Source organism: Ambystoma mexicanum, chromosome 14 (assembly GCF_040938575.1).
Source record: "Ambystoma mexicanum isolate Mex_15411 chromosome 14, UKY_AmexF1_1, whole genome shotgun sequence".
Lineage (NCBI taxonomy): Eukaryota > Metazoa > Chordata > Amphibia > Caudata > Ambystomatidae > Ambystoma > Ambystoma mexicanum.
This window is the reverse complement of record NC_090940.1, coordinates 45461127-45488370: the sequence shown is the minus strand read 5'-3', so window position 1 is coordinate 45488370 and position 27244 is coordinate 45461127. Positions and strand designations below refer to the sequence as shown.

The 27244-nt window shown below is 49.2% G+C and overlaps 1 protein-coding gene across 2 annotated transcripts in view; it reads left to right on the top strand.

Annotated features, from left to right (window-relative positions):
• G2E3 (G2/M-phase specific E3 ubiquitin protein ligase) overlaps positions 1 to 27244 on the top strand; it is a 950771-nt gene that overhangs the window by 565685 nt on the left and 357842 nt on the right. For both annotated transcript variants that reach the window (XM_069638501.1, XM_069638502.1), the window contains exon 9: positions 26619 to 26735. In XM_069638501.1, the coding sequence (XP_069494602.1) occupies positions 26619 to 26735 (117 nt within the window). The remainder of the gene's footprint in view (positions 1 to 26618; positions 26736 to 27244) is intronic.

Sequence of the window (27244 nt, the reverse complement as noted above, 5' to 3'; positions counted from 1 at the left end):
TTTCTCACTTGGGAGAACCATGGCCTTTACCTGGCCATCATGCTTCATAGATTCCATCTACATTCCATCAAATCTAAATCAACATCAACAACCTTCCAGAAGTCTGTGCCTATTCCTGAAATGTCAGGCAGCCACCTGGCCGCCTACTCTTCTGTTCTTCAATCTTTAATCACTGGATGTCTCCTCCAAGTGAATTCTTTTTTTTTATCTATTAGAAAGTCAGTCCGCGATTGCTGCTACTTTTTACTTGCTCTGTTTTTTTTCCAGCAATTCTATCCAGATCTCACTAGGCACCCAACTGTTGTGGCCCTTAGACAATCCTCGTGGACTCCAAAGAAAGGGAACTACTACCATTGTTCTGCTTAGTTTCTCTTGGTCTATAGCCTGACCCCAGACATCTGTAAATGTTTGATTGGTAGCAGTTTTGTTTAATACAGCTTGGGTGATGTCTTCACTCTACATGCGTTTGGCTTGGCTCCAAGAATGTCATGAAGACTGCTTTAAATGTAGCGAGCATAGGTTTTATGCAATTTCATCAAGTGTCAGGTTTTCTGGAGCAGTCCTGGTAGAGGTGCTGATCTGTAGATCTGGCACGAGACACTAAACCTTTGCTGGTTCTGAAATGACGTTCAACAATATCTGCTGGGTGAATTTTAAAAAAATCCCCTCCCTCCCCGAGCAGTGCTGTTTTTTTTTTTTTTTTTAATAAAATGCCAGGCTCAATGCATGCAATGTTTTAGAAAAGTGCTCTGCTGCTCTCAAACTAGTTTTGCACTCTTAGCAAGCAAATAAAAATGAACAGAATATTTTCCCAAGTGAGTCTTCTTCTAGGGCAGTTGTCCACCTTTTCGACCTGAAGCCTCTCTTGGTCGATTTACCTAAAGTTATCCTTTGTTTTCCTGGGCATTTAAACTTGCCCTGTAAGCTGTGGATCCCCCATATGATGGTGGCAGTGCCATTGCCAAATAATAATTACCAGCAACCAATACCCTGACACAAATCTTCCAAGGTGCTGTTCTTTCATTAGGAATTTTGAAGGAGTCCCACCACTGGACTGGCTCTCTACAAACAATCGAATTTTTGTCCCAAACTGTGGGAGTAGAGGAAGGAACCGGTAGGCGGTAACCCGTGGACACTACGGATAGAATCCAGGGGTCCACAAACCTCGCACGCCAATACTAACACACGACCCACCCCCACACACACACACCTCCCCAACTCCCCCCACCAGAAATCATCCCGGCGCTGCTAGGCAAGGAGGAGAAGAACTTGGAGGAAAGAAGCTTTATTCCAGCGCCACACTGCTCCTTCGTCAATCCAATGCAGATGCCATGCTGGCAACCGTTAACCAGAGACTTTGGCGGCAAATAGCCGACTTCCTTCCAGAATTTCCGGTGCAGGGCCGGACACGCTTCAAGGCGGGTGGCACAGGACATCATGGAGTCCACTGTGACCCACATTGACACAGACATGAGGACTGCCTGGCTTCGGGCTACTAAATTCAACCCAGATGTCCAGGAACACATATTGCACTTTCCATTCGAGGGTGGTGACCTCTTTCACTCCACCACCGATGAGGAGCTAGATAAAAAGAAACCGTTCACAAACTGCGAAGTCTTTATCCTTACGAAGGCCACGCCTGAGGCGTACACCCAGTCGCCTCAATGCTCTGATAAGGGGCGGGCCTTCGGCTGTTTGCAGGGCTTCCAAGAACAGAGGTCTAGACAGCATGACTGGTCACAGAGTCGGCACTGGCACAAACAACAAAAGTGGGTAGCAAGGGCTTCTTTCAGCTCCCCCTCTTTAACAGCCTCAGAGGGAAAGAAGGCATGACGCACCCCTTCGGGTCCACATGTCACCGGTGGGGGGCAGGCTTGCCCTTCACGCACAGTTTTGTCCTCAGAAGTTCGCTCACCCCTATCTGTAGTGTCCATGGGGTACCGCCTACTGATTCCTCCCTCTCCTCCGGTTCTCCCCTCCACTCTCACGGATTGGGACAGCAACGCTGTTGGCGGAAATTCAGTCGCTCGTCGAGAGCCAGGCAGTGGAAGAAGTCCCAGCGAGGCTTGGGCTTCTGGTCCAGAGTTTTCGGCATTCAAAAGCACCAACAGCATGGCCTGAGAGTTGTGTTGGACCTCTCCACCCTCAACCCCTCCCCCCTGTTCAAAAATTCAAGATGGTTATGCCAGCACTCATAGCAGAGACACTGCAAGGGAGACTGGATGTGCCTCCTGGATCTGAAGGACACTTATCTACACGTCCTGATTTTACCAGCTTCATCTATCCTTGCTGCGGTTCAGGATCATGGGCTGCCATTTCCAATACAACGTTCTACCCTTCGGCCTCAACTCAGCCCCCAGGGTGTTTACCAGACTAATGAATGCAGTGGCGGCCCTCCTCATGGCTCAGAGCCACCACGAATACCCATACCTGGACGACTGGCTCGTCAGGGTGAGATCTCTGTAGGTGGTGCATCACACGTTGTTCGTCCTTATGACCACTTTCCAAGAGCTAGGATTTTTTTTTTATCAGCCTCAAGAAGTCTTCGCTGCAGCCTACACAGAGCCTACCCTTTGTGGGCCTCATCTGGGACACAAGCTCTGAGTTTTACCCTCGGAGTACAAGATCATGGCCATCAAGAAGGGCCGTCGGCCACTTCCTCAGCCGAGAGAACACCTCGTCCTGGTGGTACTAGCATTTACTGGGGATCATTGCAGCAGTCCTACTGGCCGTCCTCCACACGGGACTCAAGATGAGGAGATAACAGCTGCACTTCGCAGCCTCTTGAAATCGGGAGCGTGGCTCCCATGCAGAGCTTATCAGCATTCCTCCTCTCCACCCGGACCTCACCTGGTGATCCAGGGACTGCAGACTGGCAGGCCCTTCCGGCAGGCCCTTCCGGCAGGCACCCCCTCAGGTCACCATCACCCCGGACTCCTCCCTGGAAGGCTGAGGGGCTACGCTGTACAATCGCAGTGTCCATGGGGTCTGGTCCCTGCAGGAGACTCGTATCAACTGGCTGGAGCTGAAGGCTATCTGGCTAGCTCTCAAAGCTTTCCTTGCAGCTACTTGGAGAGGCAAGGTCGTCCTCATCCAGACGGACAACTCCACCAGCATGTGTTATGTCAACAAGCAGGGTGGCAACAGGTCCTCCCTGCTGTGCAGCCTAGCGATCAACATGTGGGAATGGACCCTGGGGAACATCTACCTGACCGATATCCACCTCCCAGGGGAGTCCAGTCTGGAAGCGGACAGGCTCAGTAGACTGGGAACGGACAATTCTGAATGGCAACTGAACAGTCAGGTTTTGCTGGGGATCTTCAGCAGATGGGGGCACCCTCAGGTGGACCTCTTTGCCACCTGTTTCAACAGGAAGTGTCAGCAGTTTGCCTCTTGGCAGGGCCCAGGCCCCTGCTACCTGGGCAACGCTTTCCAGATACAGTGGGACAGCATGACCGTATATGCGTTGCCTCCCACTCCCCTGGTCCACAGTGTGATCGGCAAGTTGAGTCATGTCACCTCTTCATCATTCTGATAGCTCTGTGGTGGCCAGCGAGACTGGTTCTCGGAGCGCCTCAGCCTCTTGGACCGGCCTCCCATTCACCTGCCGCTGGGCTCAGTTCACCACCTCTTGCAGCAGCGGGACAGGGTCATCCACCCTGCTCCACAGAATTTAGCCCAGGCTGCGTGGTTCCTGAGCAGGGTACACTGAAGCATCTGAGCCCATCTCAAGCTAAGAGATCATTCAGGAAGCAAGGAGCAAAGCTACTGGGAGCCAGTACAAGAGTGAATGGATTAGGTTCTCTCACTGGGTGGACTCTAAGGAGATTGACCACCTTACTTGTACACTGGACGATGTGCTCTGTTTCTGTACATCTCGCTCTGGGGTGCAAATCGACACATTCCTAAGAACATACTTGGTAGCCATTGGTGCCTACAGGAACTGAGTAGGAGATCTTCTCCTCCTCTAACCCGGTGGTTAAACGACATCTGGCGGGCCTCGCCAGGCTCCACCCGCCCATCAAGAAACCATACCCTGTCTGGGATCTCAATGTAGTGTTGGACACCCTAGCGCACAAACCTTTTTTCGAGCCAATGGTGTCTGCGGACATCAGACTGGTCACCATTAAAACAGCTTTAATGGTGGGTCTCGCATCCGCTCGTAGAGTTAGCGAGATCCAAGCACTGGTGGCTTCAGCACCCTATACTACTTTTCACAAGGATAAGGTGGTCCTGAGAACGCATCCTGCATTCCTACCTAAAGTAGTTTCTTCCTTTTCCAGCATGGGGTCTGGCATGGATTCCCATGCTCATGAATATTCCCCGTCGTCAGGCTAGGAAGCCTCGGTAAAACTGCTTCTCTTAACAACCAATCACTGAGTTCTGGGTCATACTGCCCCCATTCAATGACTGCCATCTACCTAAGCCCCTCCTGTCAGCCATCTTCAGATTTTTACTGCACGTTCAAGTGTTGGGAATCCTTGTGCTTGGCTCTCGAGATTTTACTGCGTTTTTTGCTTTTTGGAACAGTTTTATTCTATTTCTCGATCCATCGAGCCTCATGATTCATCCTTCTGATTAATGGGGACCCGTTTTCAGATTTCTTCAGCGCCCCACTTTTAACGGGCGGATTTCATGGAGTTTCTTCTTGGAAGCTTCCAGAATATTCTTCAAGGCCTAAACTACGTGGTTCTTGACGAGAAGGATTCCCCTTCCCTTTTCAGGCTTCGCTCCGACTGCAGTTTGCGGAATGGACGACAAACATTCCCAGTGTCTGTACTGCCTGTACCCAATGCATAAGGAGGAAGATTGTGTGTTTTGTCGTGAACTCATGAAACGCATGTTGAAGGATCGGCGTAAATGGCTGAGGAGTGGCTGCATGCCAAGGTCTCTGCACCGGGTGGTTCCCAGGAGCATGCCTCTCCCGGATCCAGGAAAGCTGAGCAGGCTTTTTTTAAAAACATTTTTTAAATTTGACTTTGATTTTAACAAAGAAAACATTCTCATTACATAGTACATATATTTTAGCTCATGGTTACATACGAGAGAAGAGCTAATAGCATTGTTATACTTTCTAACATCGTCAAACGTGTCTTCATACTCTGAATGTGACAGTTAACAAAAACATTACCCTCGCCCACCCCACTCCCTCCTTGGTCGAGCAGACATCTAACAAATATTACATGTGTGGAAAAAGGTGGCCATATTTCTACTGATGTGATGAGTTCTCAGTTGAGAGATCTGCGCTGTCTTCCTAGGTCATCCATTGATTCCTTCGACTTGGATTAAATCTCTGGGTCTTCGTCTGGTTGGGACTTGGAGGTTGTTGCAAGGTGTTTATTTTTGAAGTCCATCATAGAATCTCGCATTGCAAAGCTTTGTTGTGCAGGGAGGCTGTGATCATTTCCATTGTGTAGATATTGGAAGCTATATTTATCCACTCGCTTTTCCCGGGGACAGTCGTGGATTTCCATTTCATTACAATTAAGGCACGAGCGCTGGTATTGGGGGGGGCCAGACCTTTGATTCTGATCCAATAGTCTTCATTCCGCTCCAGTCCGAATAGGATCAAGTGAGGGTCGGCGACTTTGTATACTATCTATTTCTTTGATCCAACCCAGGACCTTATCCCAGAAAACCTTTATATGTGGGCAACTCCACCACATGTGCCAATAGTCGGCTATTTCTCCACAATTTGTCCAGCATCTTGGACTCATTGTTTGGGACATTTTAGAGAGCCTAAGTGGATCGTACTGCCACCTGTGTAATAATTTAATGGCATGAAGTTTGTATTGGCTAGATATGGACGTTTTAGATGCCGCCTTACACATTATATCCCACTGATCGGGACTTAGATCGTCCCCTATGTCTTTTTCCCATCTGCTTCTCAGAGGGTCTGTGGATCCTTCCCCTGCTTCTATTAGTTCCTTGTACATTGCGGATATCAGGCCCTTCATTTCGGATTTAGAGTCTGAGTGTTTCAAATGGGGTAAGGTCTCTTGTGAATGTATCTTTCCATTCAGGTTTTGTTAGAACACATTTTATCTGTATGTATTGGAAGGTGGACAGTGGCCTATTCCTAGGGCCTCAGTCAGTTCTGGGAGTGAGATGAAAGAGTATTTTTTCTGCAATTGCCCCACCCTCGCCAGGCCCGCCTCATACCATGATTGGAATCTTCCTACATTGGGAATATGGTCGTTTATGCCAGGGGGCCATAGATGGCTGAGCGGGGATGGCCATGTGGTAATCTTGTGCATGCCTTTTTCCTTTTTGCCATATACACCATAGGGTGCTTAATATTGGGTGTCCTTTGAGTCTATGTTGGAGCTTTTTATGAGGGTACATAGCCACTCTGATACGGTAGCTGGTGACAAGTAATGGTTGTCCATTTGAATCCACTGGAGATTTTTGTAGTCTCGTAGGTGTGGGATTAGAATGCGTCGCTGGGTGGCCTTATAATCATTTTGTAGGTCAGGGAGCCCTACTCCACCTTTGTCTTTGGGGAGAGTTAGTGTGTTGTATGGGATTCTCGCCTTCTTCCCCTGCCAGAGAAACCGTAACCTGATCTCTTTGGCCTCAGTGAAGAATCCTTTTGGTATCTTAATGGGGAGCATTTGGAAGGGATGCAGGAACCGGAGGAGGCATACCATTTTGACGGCATTAATCCGTCCTAACCAGGAAATCGTGGGTTTGTTCCACTTGTTTAGATCGGCGAATCTATGGAGAAGGGGGGGGGGGGGTGGAGAAATTGGCCTCATATAGGTCAGTCAAGGTTTTGGTGATCTGTATGCCTAAATATTTCAATGTGGAATGTTCAATCTTAAGGCCTAATGGGAGGAATCTATCTTCATTTTCTTCTTTGGATCCCTGAAGGGGAAACAGGATCGATTTATTCTTATTCACTACAAACCCAGAGAGTTGCCCATACTCTTCCAATAGATGAAGGGCTCGGGGGAGAGATACAGAAGGGTTAGTTATGTGTAGTAGTATGTCATCTGCATAGAGGGCCACTTTATATTCCGTTTCTCCCAGTCGTATCCCTTCCACCATGGGGTTAGTTCTCATTTTTTGTGCCAGGGGTTCTAGGGAGAGTGCGAAAAGAATTGGAGAGGGGACAACCCTGTCGGGTTCCGCGTTTCAATTCAAACTATCTGGAGTATTCTCCATTTACGAATATTGATGCTTTGGGGGATGTATATACTGCCTGTATTCCCTTTCTAAAGCTCAGTCCTATTCCTACCTTTCGCAAGACTGCCCTCAGGAATTCCCACTCCACTCTGTCAAAAGCTTTCTCTGCATCTATTGATAAATGGGCAGGGTCACCGGTTAGGGTATGCAATGTATGAACGAGGCAGAGTGTTTTGTGCATAGTGTCCGCCCCTTGCCTTCCCAATATGAACCCAACTTGGTCAGTGTTTTAGATGGGGCATTAGTGTTTCTAATCTAGCCGCTAACACCCTAGTATACATTTTATCAAGGTTGAGAAGGGAGATAGGGCGGTATGATCCACAATGTTTGGGGTTTCTCCCTTCTTTGGGAATTACTGTTATCAGTGCTCTTTTGAAGGAATCTGGGGCTGCTCCTGTTTCTAGCATCTCATTAAATAGGTCTGTCATAAATGGCGTTAGCTGCTTTTGAAAGGTTTTGTAAAAGCTGGCCGTGTATCAGTCTTCCCCCGGAGATTTGCCTAAGGTTAATCTTTTTATTGCATCTTGGACTTCCTGTTCAACTATTGGGGAGTCTAGGAGCTCGGATTCTGAGTATGTTATTTTGGGCATATTGATTGGGGATAGGTAGGATTCTCTCTTGTTGGCCGGGTATTGTTTCTGAGGTATACAGGGTCTCATCAAAATTGGCGAACCATTCTGGGATGGTATCAGGAGTGAGAGTCGTGGTGGTGGTGTTTTCAGTTATTTCTTCTACCTTACGCTCTGCCCTTTGTTCTCTGAGTCTGGCGGCTAATAGGGCGTCGGCCTTGTCCCCTTTTTCGTAGAGTTTCTGTTTAAGGAATCGTAATTTACGCACTTCTTGTTCATGCTCCAACAGTCGGAATTCCTCCCTTTTCTGTTGTGCAGTGTTCATTTTGCAGGATTTACCCCAGGGTCCATTCTTATGTCCTCTTCCAGTTGGCATATTTCAGTCCTGAGTCTATGCTCTATGATCTTTCGCTCCCTCTTAGTGGACCCTCCACGTATCAGTATGCCCCTCCATGTAGCTTTCCCAGCTTCCCAGATTGTTTGCTTGGATACCTCCCCATTATCGTTCATTTTGAAATATTCATTAAGTTCAGTTTCCATTTCTGTTTTGAAAACAGCATCTTTCCGGAGGCTCTCATTACACTTCCATTTCCCTCCCATGACAGGTAGGTCTACCCAGTTAATGTCTGCCAGGACCATGTCATGATCTGACCATGTTATCGGAGTGATTTCTGAGTGTGTTGTGGCGTCAAGAAGATCTCTTGCGAGGAATACATAATCAATACGGGTGAGTGTATAGATTAAAGTGTATCCACTATAATTGGGGTGCAAGATTCTCCACACATCCTTCATTTCGTACATGTTCATAATGTTTAACAGTTCAGCGTGGTCGACTTTATTCTGGTTTCTCGTTTCAGGGCTACCTGTCTTCCAATCTTTGGCCAGGTCTGCCCACTGGTTAAAGTTTCCTCCTAGAATGATGACCTGAGGCTTCCAACATTATATTGGGGATTGATTTCTCAAGAAATGTGGCTTGTCCAGTGTTGGAGTATACCGTAGCAATTGTTACCTTTACCTTTGCAATTTCCCCCACTATCCGGAGAGCCCGTCCTCCCACATAAGACCATGTTGTCTACCTCAAAGTTAATTGCCTTCTTAAGCAGAATTCCCACGCCTCCCTTCCTGAGTGGCTCAGAGCCCCACAATTCCAGCCCTCCTCGCTTCCCAAGAATGCATTGTTCCTCACCCTTTGCAAACTTTGTCTCCTGCAATAGAAGAATGTCAATTTTGGATCTTCGGAATTCTCTAGCTACCAGCGACCTCTTGGTTGGCGAGTTCAGGCCTTTCACATTGAGTGTCCCTACTCTAAGAGTCTCTCCCCTTCAGCTCATTCGGTGATGCCATTGTTGATCTTTGTTGGGCAGTTGTTTATATTCCATGACCAGTTGATTGTTTGCTCATCAAGTCCCACATTGTCTTTAGCGTTGTGAATTGACCCCGATGTTGCTGCGACCTTTTCCCAGTGTTGGTCTCCCCTTCGCTCCCCCTCACCTCCCTCCCTGAGTTGGTGGCGTTTGATCGAACACGGATGATTACTCTGGTTCTGCATCGAACCACCTTTGGGGGACTGTTACTTCACGACCCCTTGCTTAATATAACATCTCAATCTTAGTTGAGCCCTGTGTCCTCCCCTCTCATGTTCATGTCTTGACCTTGTTGCCAACCAACAAGGACATTTTGTGTCCAATCAGTTCTCTATCTTTTATATTGGAATATATGCCATCTTACCAGTATTCGTGGATGATCATTTGTCCATCTCCGGGGAGGCGTTACCTCTTTGGTATTTCCTCGAGCCCTTCACACGTCTTCTCCTGGGACCTTGTATGCGCCATTCTCTGTCCTCTCATCGTGGCCCTTCCCGGTTGGCTTCTTCCAAGCGCAGTCCGAGAAGTTCGGAGATATGTTTTGATTTCCTTTTCTGAGCTCAGCTTTTTGTTGCCCTCATATTCAAAGGAGAGGGAGAAGGGGTAGCCCCATCTGTATCTTATGTTATTTTCTTTCAGATGCTTTGTAAAGGGTCGCACATCCGCCAGAGTGCAAGCGTCATGGGTGATAGGTCTTGATATATTGAGATCTGTGCACCCCCCAGAGTGATCGAGTCGCTGTTTCTTGCCTTTTCAAGGACTCTGGCCTTATCCTGGAAGCGATGGAATCGGGCAAGAACCTATCTTGGTCTTCCCAGGGGGCCCCCGGCTCTATGTATGCTTTCAGTTTTGGGTTCATCAATCGCATCGTCGGCAACCAGGAGTTTAATAATGTCATGCACGGTATTTCACCTTGTTCCGGGATACCAAAAATACATATGTTACGTCTTTTCCGGTTTTCCAAATCATAGAGTTTAAGTTTGAAGTCTTCTTCCCGTCCTAGTTCCGTCAACCTCTGGTCAAGCTGTGCTTCCAAGGCGTCTATGGAAGCTTCGTTATTCTCCACCCCTTCAAGCCTTTCTTCCATGCGGTCTAGTCGATTTGTGATCTTGTCTATTTTGCATCCAATGTTGGCTCCCATGTTCTTTATTTCTCCTAGTAAGGCAGCAATGTGCCCTTTGGTAGCTGCTGATTCACTTGTCGTAGTGTCTGTGTTTGCCATGTTGAATTTGTTGGCCCCAAAAGGCGAGGCGGTGTAGGCGAAAGGGGCTAGTTTCTCTTTTATGCTCATGGGGTCCCGGAGGTCTCGGGGATGGTGTTGGTTCAGAACTGGGCTAGTATCGTGGAGCCTGCTGTATCCCTGATGGTGAGTCTGAGTTCTCCGTCGGTGATGGGACACCTGGGAGTCAATCGGGCCCGGTGGGTGCCTACAGGGCAGGCTGTGGTCCAGAGGGGCTATTATCCTGTTTGGCGGTCTCCACCTTATTGAGGGCGCTCTGTTCGGCAAGGAAAGCGCCGTTTCTTCCTTTTGATGCCCATTGCAGGTTTATTATGTACTGATTCATACAAATTTTGTTGTGTAGGTGAAGCGGGTCCCTGGCTGAGGGCTCTTTGTGTCAATCCAATACGTGTTGTGTATGCGCGTCTCTACCGGGGTCGGGGGGCAGTCAAGTCCCTGTTGACTGTGCACCTCCTACATACGTGGTGGACAAGGGCCGTGCACAGGAGCTGCGACAGGCCGCAGCGTGCAAGTCGCCACTGGTCTCCTCCGTACAATGGCGGCTGCAACAGGCAGGGTCCTCTCCGCACCCCCCGTCACACCGGAGCAGGGCGAGCAGCCCTCCAGGTGCGCTGGAGGCTCCAAGGTCTGTGGGGTGAGGAGGGGGGGGTACCTGTGAGGGACCCGCGGGTCGGTTTGTGCCATCACTTCCACTGGGGCTTGGGAGGCCAGTGGGTCTCGGTCTTCGCGCGATGTCCCGGGCCGCAACGGTGCTCAGAGGCCAGGTCCTACCAGCTGCGCCACCTTGTACCACGCGCCTCCTACCTCCGGGTCCATCCCGCCGCATGCTCCCCGCTCACAGCGACGTTCACTGGTCGTGGAGAGCTGCACGTTCTCGGTGTCTTCTTTTTCCGGGGTCCCAGCTGCAGGCTCTCCACCGGCTTCTTAATTATCCGCTGTGTGTCACTGCGAGAGTGCCCGCCGTGCTCCTCCGCCCGCGTATTTTACTTTCGTTTTGGCCGTGTTTCGGCGAGGCGATTTCTATATGAATCCTCCGCCGTTTTGGTTCCAGATTTTCACCACCTGAGGGGGGAGGGGGAACCTTCCGACAGCATTTAAAATTTTTGTCACGGGGGGACCACTAGTGGGGGCTCAATCCACTTTGGGGGCCGTGGCAGCGGAGCTCACGCGCAGAGCATGCCTGTCTGTGCGCCCCCTGGTGGCCTTCCGTTCTTTAGAGCAGGCTTTTAAGTCCTTTGAGGGCGCCCCTCCGACGGGGGTCCAACAAAAGGCTAAGCACTGTGAGTCTGCTATTGTCGGGAGCAACGTTGCAGCGTGCTCCTCAGCGGCCAGGGCGCGTTTGACATCCCCAGCTGCATCGGTCTCCAGTCAAGGCTCCGGATCTTCATACAAGAAGTCGGATCACCTGGCCAAGCTGAAGGTGGCCCGGAGACAAGCAAGGGGAAGGCCAAACCGCATACGGCATCCAGCCTGCCCTCTGCAAAGGCCAAAGGGGGGACCAAGCCTCTGACCCGACCACTAATGACAAGGTCAAACAGGACAAGGTGTCTGGGGCGACCATGAAGGCCAAACAGGACAAGGGGCCTGGCATGACTGTGAAAGCCCAGGTGCACCAGACAAAGGTGACTCCTTCCATCGAAGTGGTGGTAGCGTCCCATAGATGTCCGTGAGGACGACCCACAGGGTGCCCTTCCGAAGGCAAGATTGTCCCTCCCTCCTAGGAGAGAGACTGCATTCCAGCCCATTGAGAAGACCCCTGGGAAGAAGATGCCGGTCATCTCCCCGAGACTGTCCCCTCTGGATGCGAAGAAAGGGTGGCAGGTGTTGAAATCCTCCAGGGCACTGATAGCTACTCTACTGAGGAGGAGAACTAGTCTACCTCCAGACCATCCAGCAGGAGGGTGGCGATGAGGGAAATGTTGGAGTCGCACCGTACGACGAGGGTGCCGATGAGATGCGCCCACTGCAGGAGTTCCTCGACACCTGTTGGATTCAGATGTCTAGCAGCTTCCAGGACAGGATCGCGCTCGACGAGGGGTTCCGTCGGGCGATAAGGTGGTGGGGCATGTGCTTGCATCTGACCTGCAGCGTGGATTTCCAGACCCCACTGCACCAGGAGACGTCGCGACGGACACTTCTCTGGAAGGATGGGGAGCTCACACAAGAAGTCTTCACGCCGGAGGCCTGTGGCTGCCAGAGAAGGTGTTGCACATCAACATTCTGGAGCCAAGGGCAGTGTTTTGGGCCCTCAAATCGTTCCTGCTGTCCCTCAAGGGCAAGGTGGTGCGGGTCTTCTTCATACAATACCACCACAATGTTTTGCATACAGAAACGGGGGCACCAGATATCCAGCGCTCTCCAAAGAGGTGCAGGATTTATGGCACTGGGCCGTCACCCACTGGATGTTCCTCATCCCGTTTCATCTGGCAGGAGTATAGAACACGGTCGCCGACTCTTAGCAGGGAGCTTCCCTCTTGCCACGAGTGTGAACTTTGGCAGGACCTGGTGGAGAATGTGTTCCTCAAATGGGGCAATCCCAAGATCGACTTGTTTGCGACGGCGACAAACATCATCTGCCCGAGTTTTGCCAGCAGGTTCGCCCAGCCGGGGAGAATGGGGGACGCATTCTCATTCCCTTGGGAAGGCCTCTTTCTGTATGTTTCCTCTGTTGCCGTTGTTAGTTCGAGTCATCAGTCAACTCAAACGGTTCCGTTGCCGGATGACCCTCGTCGGACCGGCGTGGCAGATGCAGATCTGGTACCCAGACCTTCTCGGCATGTCGGCGTCCCCACAAGTGAAGCTGCAAGTGGTCGCGGATCTTCTTGCCAGGGAAGGAGGCGCCATTCTTCACCACCATCCAGGGTCTCTGAACCTGAAGGCCTGGCTCCTGCAGTGCTAGAATTCGGTGGCTACGATCTCCCATCGGACTCCAAGGAAGTTCTAGCCAAGGCTAGAACATTGTCTAATAGGATATGCTACGCACTCAGGTAGAAGCAATTTGCCATTTGCTGCAGTTCCCAGAAAATCGACTCTGAGGGTCAAAGCCCCTCAGGTACTTTTGCTGCTGTTGGCCAAATCAGGGCTGGCTCATGCCTCCATGGTCCATATGGCGGCTATCTCCCGCTACATCATATCCCCAGGACGACCCACCTTGTGGTCGCACCGTTTGGTTAAGAAATTCGTCAAGGGGCTATTCCGTTTGTTCCCACCGGTGAAGGCTCCGGCCCCGGCTGGGAGCTCAATGTGGTAATTACTAGGCTCATGGGACCTCCTTTCGAGCCTATGCATTCTGTTCCACTCAAGTTTGCATCGTGGAAAACAGCTTTTCTCGTGGCCATCACCTCTGCATGATGAGTGGATGAGATCCAGGCCCTCTCCTGTAAACCACCTTACTTGACTTTCCACGCGATGAGGGTGGTGCTGTGGACGCACCCCACCATGCCCAAGGTGCCGTTGGACTTTCATCTAAACAAGCCCTTGGTGTTGCCTGTGTTTTTTTCCAACGCCTTCTTCGCCGGCAGAAAGGACTTTGCACTTGCTGAATGTGGCTAGGGTGCTGAAGTTCTATGTGGCCCGCACAAAGTTTCCGGAAAACTTCTCAGCTCTTTGGGAAGGCCCTGTCCAAGGGTTCTGTTAGGCAAGATTGTATGCAGTACCCTTTGGGTGCACTACACCAACCCTGACCACCTAGCAATAGGAACCCAACGTTTGGTATAAGTTTGAACAACACAGGTTGGTAGCGTGTTGAGCAGCCAGGCTTATCTGAAGAGGGGTCAATGTGAGCAGTAGGGGAGTTAGAGATTCACAGTGACCAGTATTCAAATAATCACTTGCACGCAAAGTTTCTTGATTAAACAATTATTAATTTAACAGGCAGTTTGAGTAAACCTTCAGAAGAGGGCAATATAATAGTAACACAAATACACTTTCTCTAAATCAGCAAGTACCCATTTGAGATGGCGCACACACACACTTCCTACACCCTCAGGTGATTTGAATAGCTAGAAGAAAAGGTCTTTTTACTCCCGGGTATCTCGTTTGGATTATCCGAAATAATTATTTCCAACACTGCGGTTAGTACGAGAATATTTGTTTTTTATTGGTGTTTTCTTGTGTGGTTCATTCATAAGAAATATTTGTGTTTTAAGAAACACTGTTTGAGACTTGCTGTGCAAGTTTTGGTCAGCCGACACGTGTTTCGACCCAAAGGGTCTTTCTCAAGGCTGAGCAATGTTCAAGAGTGCCAAGTGGAAAGTGGTTAGTGACAATTGGGTGACAAGTAGTAGTACATTCATTTGTGGTGTTTAAGTGATGTGGAAAATAGTGACATGTTAAGTACATAACATCAAAACACTAGCTAACTGCTTTATGCACTCCTTTTGAACTTAAACATGCAATGAAAGAAGACAAGTACACTAAGCTCATCGTCAATTGGGCAAGATTCATTGATGACATTATCCTAATATGGAAAGGAACCAAAGACGAGCTGAAAGAGTACATGGAATACCTCAACACCAATGACATTGGTATTGAGCTAACTAGCCACACCAGCAAGGTTCAAATTGACTTCCTGGATCTCACGATTAAGATAGAAGAGAACAAAATCACAACCAGAACCTACCGTAAGCCAACGGAAGTGAACTCCACCCTACATGCACAGAGTTGTCAGAGTGTTATACGCAACATTCCCAAAGGGGAATACATTCGGGCAAGAAGAAATTGCAATACAGATAAATCCTTCACAGAAGAATGCGACCTACTAGATCGAAGATTCAGATGTCGGGGCTACTCTCACCAAAACCTGGCAGATGCAAGAAGACAAGCCTGCCAACTAGAAAGATCAACTCTATTCACACTCAAACCCAGAAGACAAGATGACAATCCCATGATCAGATTCGTAACAAGATATAACAAAGACAGCTATGCACGCCAAAAAATCTTGACCAAGCACCGGGGCCTACTCCGCATGGATGAACATATCAAGCCACAACTAGAAACATATCCTAGTATGTCAAACAGTAGTGCACCAATTCTAAGGAACTTGCTGAGCCCCTCCTTCCTCTCAGACAAACTTCTTAAAACACAAATATTTCTTATAAATGAACCACACAAGAAAACACCAATAAAAAACGAATAGTCTCGTACTAACCGCAGTGTTGGAAATAATTATTTCGGATAATCCAAACGAGATACCCGGGAGTAAAAAGACCTTTTCTTCTACCTACCAAACTGGGGCTTAGGCTAAACCCCAAAACCACTCCTGTGATCTTGCTAAAACTCACAATCACAAAGCGAATGGAGCTTAGCACAGGCAGGTTCAATTCCTAGAGCCTCAACCTACCTCGACTTGAATAGCTAGAACACTGTGGACATTAATATCACTGTTGAATTTAGGGCAATACTTCGGAGTATGTCAAAGAAAAAGGTTATTGGAACAAAATGTCTCGGGAGGATAGCTCAGCGGCAACATGCTCGTCTTGGAAGCAAGACGACTCGAGCAGCACAGGTGCGATCGCCGGGTCCGTGCTTAGAAACCTCTGGATATTAAGCACGTTATAAATAACCCATCATATCAAAACAAGAGATCTCACAAATCTTCTGAAGCAGGTACCTACATTTGGTAACCCCCAGTGCAAAGTAAGTTAACTCCTTCCTGGAAGGAAGACACAACAGTCGGAGGGAAGAAGTGTCATTCAGGGAGGCAAGCCAGGCCCATGTCAATTGGGCAAAAGTCAGGGTGGGCTAAAGCAATTCTTGCAGGTAGGTACAAGTCTAACACAATGTTTTCTTTTCTTTGTAGAGAAGAAGAAATCAAAGTAGGGCCACTGATTAGTCTTTTGAGGTAACGAAGCTGTTAGCAACTCTACAGAATCAACCAAGACAAGTCTCAACTGAGAACAATTGAGGTTACACAGCAAGAGGTAAGTTCTCTTAGACTTTAGAGTACCTTTGATTAGAAGAAAACTGTTCGAGCTGGCTTCTGCTCCTGTGCAGCTCTCAGATCCTTTGTTCCTGGGCCTCAGTTGTGGGGACAAGAGGGAGGACGTCTGGAGGACTCCTGTACTGCAACGGGACGGTCAGCGACTGAAAAGGACCAACTTCTGTTCAGTGGCACTTAGTGGTTTTAGCTCCTCACGTCTCAGCAAATGGCACCACTGCAGACTATTGGCTGTTGAGATGGGCTTTCCTTGCATCTGAGGTCCAGCACTCTGTTGAGGTGGCTCAGGCTCGGTCAGTCCTGCTTCCTGGGAGTCCATAGGATCTTCCTGGCGCGCTTGGCCAACTTAAAAGCAACGCACACGATCTGGTGTTCCTCTCCCTGGCTCTTTGCTTCCAGCAGCAACTGAAGTGGAAATACAACCAGCTTTGAGAGGATGTCCACGTGGCTTACTTTGGAGTTGATTGGTCCCACCAATTCAAGGGGGGAAGTCGTCCTTGCAGGCCTTCTCTAGTGAAGACAAAATTCATAGCTTCAGCACAACAGCAGGGCTTCACTGGGCAAACCAACGGTTCAGGAGTTGCAGCAGGCATCTCTTCTAAGTTCTTCTTCGGATTCCTTCGGCCAGTGGTCGACTCTGCCATCCAAGCCAAAAAGCCTTGCCTTTTTATGCAGGTTTCTCCCATTCATTCCAGCCTAGCTGTCAGTCACCTAGCAGGGTGGCTGTCCTTGCAGGACAGCCAGCTGGCCAATCACCTAGGAGTGCATTCCTGTCTCGAGACTAAGCACACAGTTTCAGGCACCTCCCTCGCTGACTGCCCCTGCCAGACAACCTGGAGCCAGAGGCGGGCTTCACTCATGAATCTTGCCAAACGAACAAAGGGAACAAACCTGGTTTGGCTCAGAGTAAATCTCGAAGGACCTTTCCACAAAGAAATGTCAAAACAAGACTGGGACCATTTTGCCAAAAATTGCACCCTTGGGTGCTTTACTGCAGCTGCAAACGCAGCCCGAGGTAAAAGCACACTACGGTAGTTAAAAGTAAACCACTTCCACCAGCCATTCATCGAGGAAAGGATAACATAAAAATGTTACATGAGCAGCTAGACAAAGGGGATACGAAGTAACCCCTCCAGCATCCGATTGTAAAATGGTGTGTGCTAGGTCTAGAAAGTTACAAACGTAAGTAAAGTCAGTTTCACTTTACTGCTCTTGGAAACAGTAGTTCATCCAAGAGAAGATATTTAAACCTTGGGGAAATCTGGAAGACTTCCCTGTGCCATTGCACTGAAGGTGCTGTGTGACTCAATGTAAATGATCCCTATAGAGTTTGTCAGACTCCCCAACCAAAAGAAACCGTGTTCAAATCGCATCAAAAATACATGCGAGTGTGGGGAAAAAGGGTCTCACTCTGCAGGTTAAAAATAAGTCCTCAAAATCCAGTAAAGTCGCTGGGGGGGTCTCTAAGGTAGAGTGGAATTAGCACATTTCTGTTACTCACCGAACGGGAGTGGACAAGACAGGATGCCAAACCGGCGAGACGGTACCTTGATTGAAGAGCTCGGGTTGGAGCCTCCTCTCTGAGGGAAAAAACGACCTTCCTGATGATATGACCCACTGCTGATATTAGTACCAGACAGAGGGATCGATCACCCAAAAGATCGGGGAGAAACACGCCGCCACGGACCCAGCTGCAAGAAACAACACACGATTATTCACTTGGAATAACAGTCAACCACTAAGTGGAGATAAGACAGAGTAATACCGGAACAACCCAGTCCCTGTGTCCTGAACCCACAACGTCCTGGTGGGGACCCCTCCCCCCTGGAGTTCCAGACAAGGATTTAGAAACAACCTAAGAAGTGTAGATAACAAGGAGAACAAAAGTAAGGGCACTGAAGGTCTTACCCTAGGAAGTTGAAGTTTCCTTATACTCCAGGTTGCAGAACACAACGACAGTGTAAAATAATAAACGGGGAAATGTTAGTTGGGTAGCTTTTCCCGGGCAGAACGAGGGACGCACAAGATCCGGGTGGGTGCACAACTGCAAGGCGTCCCAAGGTGCACTTAAAGGGTGGAACCAGGTAGGCAGTCCTTACAACAATCCTCAAGTCGGTACACGGGCGAGCAATAAGTGAACAGAATCAGCAGGCAGGCAGTCCTTACAGCAATCCTCAAGTCGGTACACGGGCGAGCAATAAGTGAACAGAATCAGCAGGCAGTCCTTAGTTTCAGAAAAAGGGTTCGATACACGGAGCGTGGTATGAAGGAACATACGATACAATTAAGCTTCAGGAACAAGGCGATAAGACGGAACTTCAACGCCGGCTGTAACTTTCAAACAGAAGCAGCGTCCTCCGGGTTACAGCCGCTTAAATCAATGAGGAGGTGGAGCAGAATGAGGGAGGCAATCGTGATGTCATGGACTACGGATTCCCTAGGTTTCATGGGAACCGTAGTTCGAAGGCCGTCTGGCTGATGCGGTAGTCGTAAGCCTCCAGGGCATTCTCCACTTCATTAGGAATGGCGCCACAGAATACCGAACGGAACGGCGAAGCGCAATAGTCTTGCCAAATGCCCCTTTCCGCTGTCGGACCTGGGGTAAGTATAAAGCACGGGGCCTTGGTGTGGAACGGTGCCGAGGCGTGACAGCATCCACCCCCAAAGGCGGCACCAACCCCCTGCGCGCATGGAAGGAGCGCAGAAGCTTAGGACCGTGCATACTATGCAGCGGTTCCCAAGACCTGTCTTCAGGACCGTAGCCCTTCCAGTCAACTAGGTAGAACGGGCGACCCCTGCGTAGTCGAAAGTCCAAGATATCCGCCACTTCGTATTCAACCTCGCCCTGTACCCGGACGGGAGAAGGACGGAGTGGCAAGCGAGTAGCAGGAGGACAGGGCTTCAGGAGGCATACATGAAAAACCGGATGTAATTTCCATGAGGCGGGTAGAGAAAGCCGTACTGCCACAGGACTAATCCTATCAGTGATAGAATAGGGACCCACAAATTTGGGCAAAAGCATGCGTTTACCAGGGAGTTTCAGGTTGCGTGTCGACAACCAGACCTTCATGCCCACCTTGTATGTTGGGGCAGGACTCCGATGCCGGTCAGCATATTTCTTGGCCCTATTCTGGGCAGCAAGGAGATGTAAACGAACTGCCGTGTGGATGGACTTGATGTCCCGAACGCACGCCTGGGCTGCCGGATTGTCCAAGGGAACAGAAGGGTCCAAAGGCAAAGATCGTGGATGCTGCCCATACATGGCGTAGAAAGGTGACACCCCAGAAGCCGAGTGCAAAGAGTTATTATAGGCAAATTCAGCGGGCAACAACATTGATAACCAGGAAGACTGAAAGCGTAGGCACAGACAACGGAGGAACTGTTCCAAAGTAGCGTTGGCTCTCTGTCTGCCCATCTGTCTGGGGGTGATAGGCAGTGCTGTACCGATCGTCAATGTGTAAAGAAGCAGTTAAGGCTCTCCAAAAACGCGAGGTAAACTGCGGGCCGCGATCCGACACCACGATGGATGGTAGGACAAAGAAACGGAAGATATTCTTGAGGAACAAAGATGCCAACGCTGGTGCTGAAGGCAGACCCTTACAAGGAATAAAGAGTGCCATTTTGGTGAAATAGTCAATGACGACCCAGACCGTATCAAAACCGTCCACCGGAGGTAATTCCACTATGAAGTCCATGGAGATCATATACCACTGCTTGTGCGGCACCGGAAGCGGTTGCGATAAACCCACTGGTTTGGACCGTGAGATTTTGCATTGGGCGCACACAGAACAAGCGGCCAGATAGTCAACCACATCCCTGGACATAGAGGGCCACCATGCCCAACGACGCAAAGAGTCCAGAGTTTTTTGTTGACCCGGGTGGGCCGCTATCAATGAGTCATGAGACCATTCCAGGGCGCGGAGACGCGCTTCACCAGGTGGCAAGTATAAGCGACCCTGAATGTATGGCAATCCCTGTACAACATCGAGATTGAGGGCCACGCATTCCTCTACATGTGAGGAAACCCATTCCGAGACCAGGGAACGAAGTGAAGGCTGGGGTGTGCAGCCACAAACCACTCTACAAGGTAACAATAGAGAACGGTCTGATGCAGAACTGCCCGGATTGTGATCCAGACGCGACAATGCGTCGGCACATGTGTTGAGCCGGGCCGGTCGGAAGGTGATGGTGAAGTTGAACTGGGAAAAGAAGAGATGCCAACGGGCCTGCCGAGCGGTGAGGCATTTCATTGATTTAAACGCCCGGAGACTTCGATGGTCAGAGAAGACTGTGACCAAATGACGTGCACCCAGTAAATGGTGCCTCCATTCCGAGAAGGCCTCCTTAATGGCCAAGAGTTCTCTTTCAGTGATGGGGTAGTTGCGTTCATATTGGGTCAGTTTTCTGGAATAATATGCGACTGGATGAACCTCCCCTGAGTCAGGACAACGCTGAGACAGTATCGCCCCAATGGCGGAACCAGAAGCATCCGCCTCCACTAGAAAGGGTAAGTGAGGATTGGGATGTTGTAACACTGGAGCGGTGGAGAACGCAGCTTTCAAAGCCTCAAAGGCATTCTGTGCTTCCTCGTTCCATCGATATGTCTTCTTAGAGCTTGTCAGAGCAGTGAGAGGAGCTGAGATGGACGAAAACGAGTGGATAAAACGCCTGTAGAAGTTTGCAAACCCTAGAAAGGACTGCAAGGCTTTGGTTGAGGCAGGGACAGGCCCTTCAAGTACCGCCTTAACTTTGGAATGACTCATTCTGATGCCCTGATTGGTTAGGTCATAACCGAGAAATTCGACCTCAGTAGAGCTGAATACACACTTCTCCGCCTTGACGAATAGATTGTTTTCCCTAAGTCGTTGTAATACAAGGCGTACATGTTCAGTGTGTTGTTCGCTGGAGGATGAGTATATCAGGATATCGTCCAGGTAAACAACAACGAACTGGTCCAGACAGTCATGAAAGATGTCATTCATAAAGGCCTGAAAAGTGGCCGGAGCATTACAGAGTCCGAAGGGCATCACTAGATACTCTAACAGTCCATACCGGGTTTTAAACGCCATCTTCCACTCGTCCCCTTCACGCATTCTGACGAGATTATAGGCGCCCCGGAGATCCAATTTGGTAAAGATAACAGAAGAACCAAGTTGATCCAAAAGGACCGAAATCAGTGGAAGGGGGTACTGATTTTTTATTGTAATAGCATTCAATGCTCTATAATCAACACAAGGACGAAGGTCTCCCTCTTTCTTAGGGACAAAAAAGAGGGGAGACGCTGCCGGAGACTTAGAGGGTCTAATAAACCCTGTAACCAAAGATTTGTCGATGTATTCCTTCAGTACCTTGTCCTCGGGTATGGTAAGAGAATATACTCTCCCAACCGGGATTTTAGATCCCGGAACCAGATCAATAGGGCAGTCATACGGTCTGTGAGGTGGTAAATGATCCGCCCCCCCTTTATCAAACACATCCCGAAAGGAGAGGTATTCCGAAGGAATATGCGTGGTGGTAGAAACGGCCCAGATGACTGACATGGACGCTACCAACGCCTGAGAGGATGATTCTGGATACACACTTGTGTTCTGAAAACATTTTTCATTGCACACGGAGGAAGGAAACTGAACCGCCCTGTTTGCCCAGTCGATATCGGGGTTATGGTGTCGTAACCAAGGGATTCCCAATATGACCCGAAACTGAGGAGCTTTGATCAAATCAAACGATAAGGTCTCCACATGTCCTTCCTCTGTCTGCATCCGGAGCAGGGACGTGTTCTGGGTAACCAGACCGGAAATCAAGGACGTACCGTCAACTGCATGTACCGTTTCGGGTTGAGTTTTGGGCAAAACTGGTACGTTGTTTTTTACAGCATAATCGTAGTCCATATAATTACCGGTGGCCCCGGAATCAATAATGGCAAGGGATGTAAATGAAGCGCCAGGAGTCATGGTAAAGACTACCGGCAGGTTGACTGGGGCAAACGCGACCTCATGAGAGTCCAAAGAGTGTACCCCCGGCGTAGGGACTCCATCTATCGCCGGGTTCTGGCGTTTCCCGCCTTTTTGTTGGGTCTTTTTGGACAATCGCTTAGCAAGTGTTCGGCCGATCCACATCACATACATAAATTATGTGATCGCCGGTGCTCCCGTTGTGCAGGTGTTAAAGGACCTCGGACGGCCCCCACCTGCATGGGTTCCGGAACAGAGGAAGAAAGACTGACAGAATCCAAGGGAGGGGGCATTGGTGTGGTAGGCTTACGTTCTCCTTTCCGTTCAGTCTTTCTAGCGTCAATCTGTAATACCAAGTCCTGAAGTTCACCGAATACGGTAGGGACTACTGGTACTGTGGCTAGGGTGTCCTTCAGCTCTTCAGACAGCCCTTTATAGAACACTGCTGACTTCTTCTCCTCGGGCCAGTCACTCTCGGCTGCGAGTTGATTGAACCTGGTAAGATAAGTGAACAGAGAAGAAGTACCCTGACGTAAGTTCAGGAACTCTAAGTCTGTAGCTTGGGATTTATAACGGGTATCGAAAACCCTATTCATAGCAGTGATGAGAACATCACAGTCATACAAGACAAAGCTATTTGACTCGAGTAACGGATTGGCCCAGGCTGCAGCCGTCCCTCCTAGATGCGAGAGGACAAAAGCCGCCTTCGTGGTCGGATTGGGAAAGGCTGCAGGGCGGCAAAGGAAGTGCAATTTGCATTGATTAATGAACGTCCGATAATGCTTTGGATCGCCAGTGAAGCGTTCCGGCGGGGCCAATGGAAACTGTGTAGCCATGAGAACAGGGGCTGCCGTGAATCCCGTCGTGGAGGCCGAAGAGACACCGGAACCAGAAGCAGTGGCACCAGACGTGTCTATCCCCAGTGTATGTGGAGGGGGGAAGCGTTGCAAACCATCAATTCGGTGGTGCAAGGCATCATGTGCTGCCGTCATGTCCGACCGTAAGTCGGATACCAAACGGACCAGAGCAACCAAGGGGTCCGTCTCTTCCATGGCTCCTGTTTCTGTTACTCACCGAACGGGAGTGGACAAGACAGGATGCCAAACCGGCGAGACGGTACCTTGATTGAAGAGCTCGGGTTGGAGCCTCCACCCGAGCCTCCTCTCTATGAGGGAAAAAACGACCTTCCTGATGATATGACCCACTGCTGATATTAGTACCAGACAGAGGGACCGATCACCCGAAAGAGCGGGGAGAAACACGCCGCCACGGACCCAGCTGCAAGAAACAACACATGATTAATCACTTGGAATAACAGTAAACCACTAAGTGGAGATAAGACAGAGTAATACCGGAACAACCCAGTCCCTGTGTCCTGAACCCACAACGTCCTGGTGGGGACCCCTCCCCCCTGGAGTTCTAGACAAGGATTTAGAAACAACCTAAGAAGTGTAGATAACAAGGAGAACAAAAGTAAGGGCACTGAAGGTCTTACCCTAGGAAGTCGAAGTTTCCTTATACTCCAGGTTGCAGAACACAACGACAGTGTAAAATAATAAACGGGGAAATGTTAGTTGGGTAGCTTTTCCCGGGCAGAACGAGGGACGCACTAGATCCGGGTGGGTGCACAACTGCAAGGCGTCCCAAGGTGCACTTAAAGGGTGGAACCAGGTAGGCAGTCCTTACAACAATCCTCAAGTCGGTACACGGGCGAGCAATAAGTGAACAGAATCAGCAGGCAGGCAGTCCTTAGTTTCAGAAAAAGGGTTCGATACACGGAGCGTGGTATGAAGGAACATACGATACAATTAAGTTTCAGGAACAAGGCGATAAGACGGAACTTCAACGCCGGCTGTAACTTTCAAACAGAAGCAGCGTCCTCCGGGTTACAGCCGCTTAAATCAATGAGGAGGTGGAGCATAATGAGGGAGGCAATCGTGATGTCATGGACTACGGATTCCCTAGGTTTCATGGGAACCGTAGTTCGAAGACCGTCTGGCTGATGCGGTAGTCGTAAGCCTCCAGGGCATTCTCCACTTCATTAGGAATGGCGCCACAGAATACCGAACGGAACGGCGAAGCGCAATAGTCTTGCCAAATGCCCCTTTCCGCTGTCGGACCTGTGGTGAGTATAAAGCACGGGGCCTTGGTGTGGAACGGTGCCGAGGCGTGACATTTCTGTGAATTCTCCCTAACCACTTCCATTTCCAGATGGCTCTCGGGCTGTATCACCTACTGTCACTGGTTGGAAAACCGACCACTGCCTGGCTGTCCGAGAGCCTATTCCACTGGGGCGACCGCTGCTACAACGGCTTTCCTTTCTGGTGTGCCCCTGCTGGACATCTGCAGGGCTGCTACATGGAGGTCAACTTACACCTTCACAAAATTTTACTGTGTAGACAGGCATTCCAGGGTTAAGTCCAGAGTCGGCCAAGCAGTGCTGCATTACCTATTCGCTTGAAGGTGAGCCTGGTGAGGAGGTAAGAGATGCTTATGTTGAGCCTTGCCGCCTCCTGCAGTTGTGCATGTGTGTACTGCTATGTATTCTTCATTCATGAGCATCCATGCCAGACCCCATGCTGGAGAAGGAACAAGTTACTTTCCTGTAACTTTTGTTCTCCAGCATGGATCTGGCATGGATTCACATGCGAACCCTCCCGCCTACCCCTCTGCGGCTCTTCTCTTGGTCCTACTGCCACTTTATGGGCTACCAAATCTGTAGATGGCTGCTGGAGGAGGGGCTTAGGGAGAAAGCAGTCATTGGCTGGGGGCAGTATGACCCAGAGCTCGGTGATTGGTTGTTAGGAGAAAGACAGTTCAGAAATGAAACAGATTTTTTCTTTTACCGAGGATTCCCAGCCTGACGATGGGGAATATTCATGAGCCATGTGAATCCATGCCAGTCCCATGCTGGAGAACAAGTTACAGATAAGTAACCTGTTCCTTCCATCTAAACGAGGAGATGGTGTTACCCACGTGTTTTGCTGATCCAAAGGATGATGCTCAAAGGGTATTGCACTGTCTGGATGTCAGATGCAAGACCAAGAGCGTCCGCAAGTCACCTGCAGGGGTTGCATGGCGGTCAAGGCCTGTGTATCAGGCATCCAAGGCCTCTATATCAAGGTGGATGGTTTCAGCCATCAAGGAGGCCTCTGAGGGGCAGCACAAACCTCTTCCAGCTAACATGCATGCCCACGCTGTCAGAGCCAAAGCCACGGCCATCTCATTCCAGAGACAGGTTCTGTGGTAGGTCATCTGCAGGGGGGCCACGTGGGCCACCCCTTCGGCTTTCTGAAAACACTACTATTTGAACGCTGGCTCTAATTCCGATGCGGCTTTTGGACAGGCGGTTCTAAGGAACTTGTTTTCTTTAGGAGTCACCTCTCCACCCTGGGGCTACATTCAGTTGTAATCACCCATGCAGTATGCTGTATGGAGGAAAGGGTACGGGATGTGAAAGTAAGAAGTTACTCACCGTAGTGACTAACATACCCCTAGTCCATAGTCACTTTTCCTTTATACGTCCCACCATCCTTGTATCTGACTTTTTTTAACAATTGTTATTAAATAACTGCAACATTTTCAGACCAAGGCATTTGGAGAGCTGCTCAGACTGTCCTGGAGTGTGACCCAGAAATACGGTTTACACTTTGTGCTCGCACTGTTCCATAACAATGGCACGCAGCCCAGACATTTGGTTGTAATTCTCGGTTCTTATTTGTGAATTGTTTCATATCGCCTGATCACATTTCATATGTGTATCAAACAATGCTCTTGTTTAAGACTTATGACTAAATGGCTTGGTATATCACTGACGACATGCCCCACGCATGGCAAAATCTGAAAATACATGTCCACTCTCTATGCTACCTTGATTGGTTTGGCTACAGCTCCTAGAGTTTAAACATTTCACTGTAACGAGGGTGGCTTCCTAAACTTATTCCACCAGGCCAGAGTTTAGAAATCCATCTTCACTGGTAACCACAGTGAGTATCTTGTGCAGTTGCAGACTTTTTGTCTCCTTGAATATTGGCATTGGAGTTATAGTTTTACTTTGTCAGGCTAGTTTGTTTTTTACCAGTTACGTCTTTCTCTGCATGTATACGGTAATGTAGAATGGAGTAGCCTAAGAAAATCCTACATCCTGCCAATGTCAATCCTTTGGGATGTACACAGCATTGGTACTCTTGAACCTAATCTTTACTGGAGTAGCCCAATTTTGTTTCAAACTATCAACAGTGCTGCTACTTGTAGTGCTTTTCCTTTTGAGAACAAATTCATAGTTTATATAGTTTGTACATTCTGCTATTTTAGCTGTGAAACTCGAATTGTCAAGCTTTCCATTTTAATAGAGTGCAATTTCTGCAGAGATGCATCTTGGGAACTGGAAGAAAACGCATATCAGGATCTCCTTCAGCGCTACCAGCATTGCGATGAAAAACAGTGTCTCTGCAAAGAAGGGAGAGAATATGATGACCCGGACAGGTATGGAAAGATGAGCCTTTTACTTGGGGAAACTCAGATAATAGTTTCAGAAATGTATAAGCAAATCTTAAAATTCTGCCATTTTCTGCCGCTGTAATTGATCCACAGTCTCCACTTGCTGTATTCTATCTTCCCACCCGTACCATCTCCCTTCTGTCCTCATTCTGCTTGATCTATCCTCTGCTTTTGACACGGTCAACCATGCCATCCTACTCAATTGTCTCTAGGACAACCTTGGTATTACTGATCAGGCCCTGGCCTGGTTGACCTTTCTCGCAGACCCTTTGATCCATCTGGGGTCTTACTTCTATTCTATCTCTCTACTTGTGGTGTTCCCGAGGGGTCAAACCTCTCTCCCTGGCTCTTCAACCACTACCTGGCACCTCTTGCCCACCGCATCGCTACTTTCTGCTCCAATTTTCAATGTTATGCGGATTACACTCTGCTCTTTCAAGCTCCCCTCAGCCACCTCTGCTTCTTCTCTCATACCAGTCTGTCTGGCCGCAATT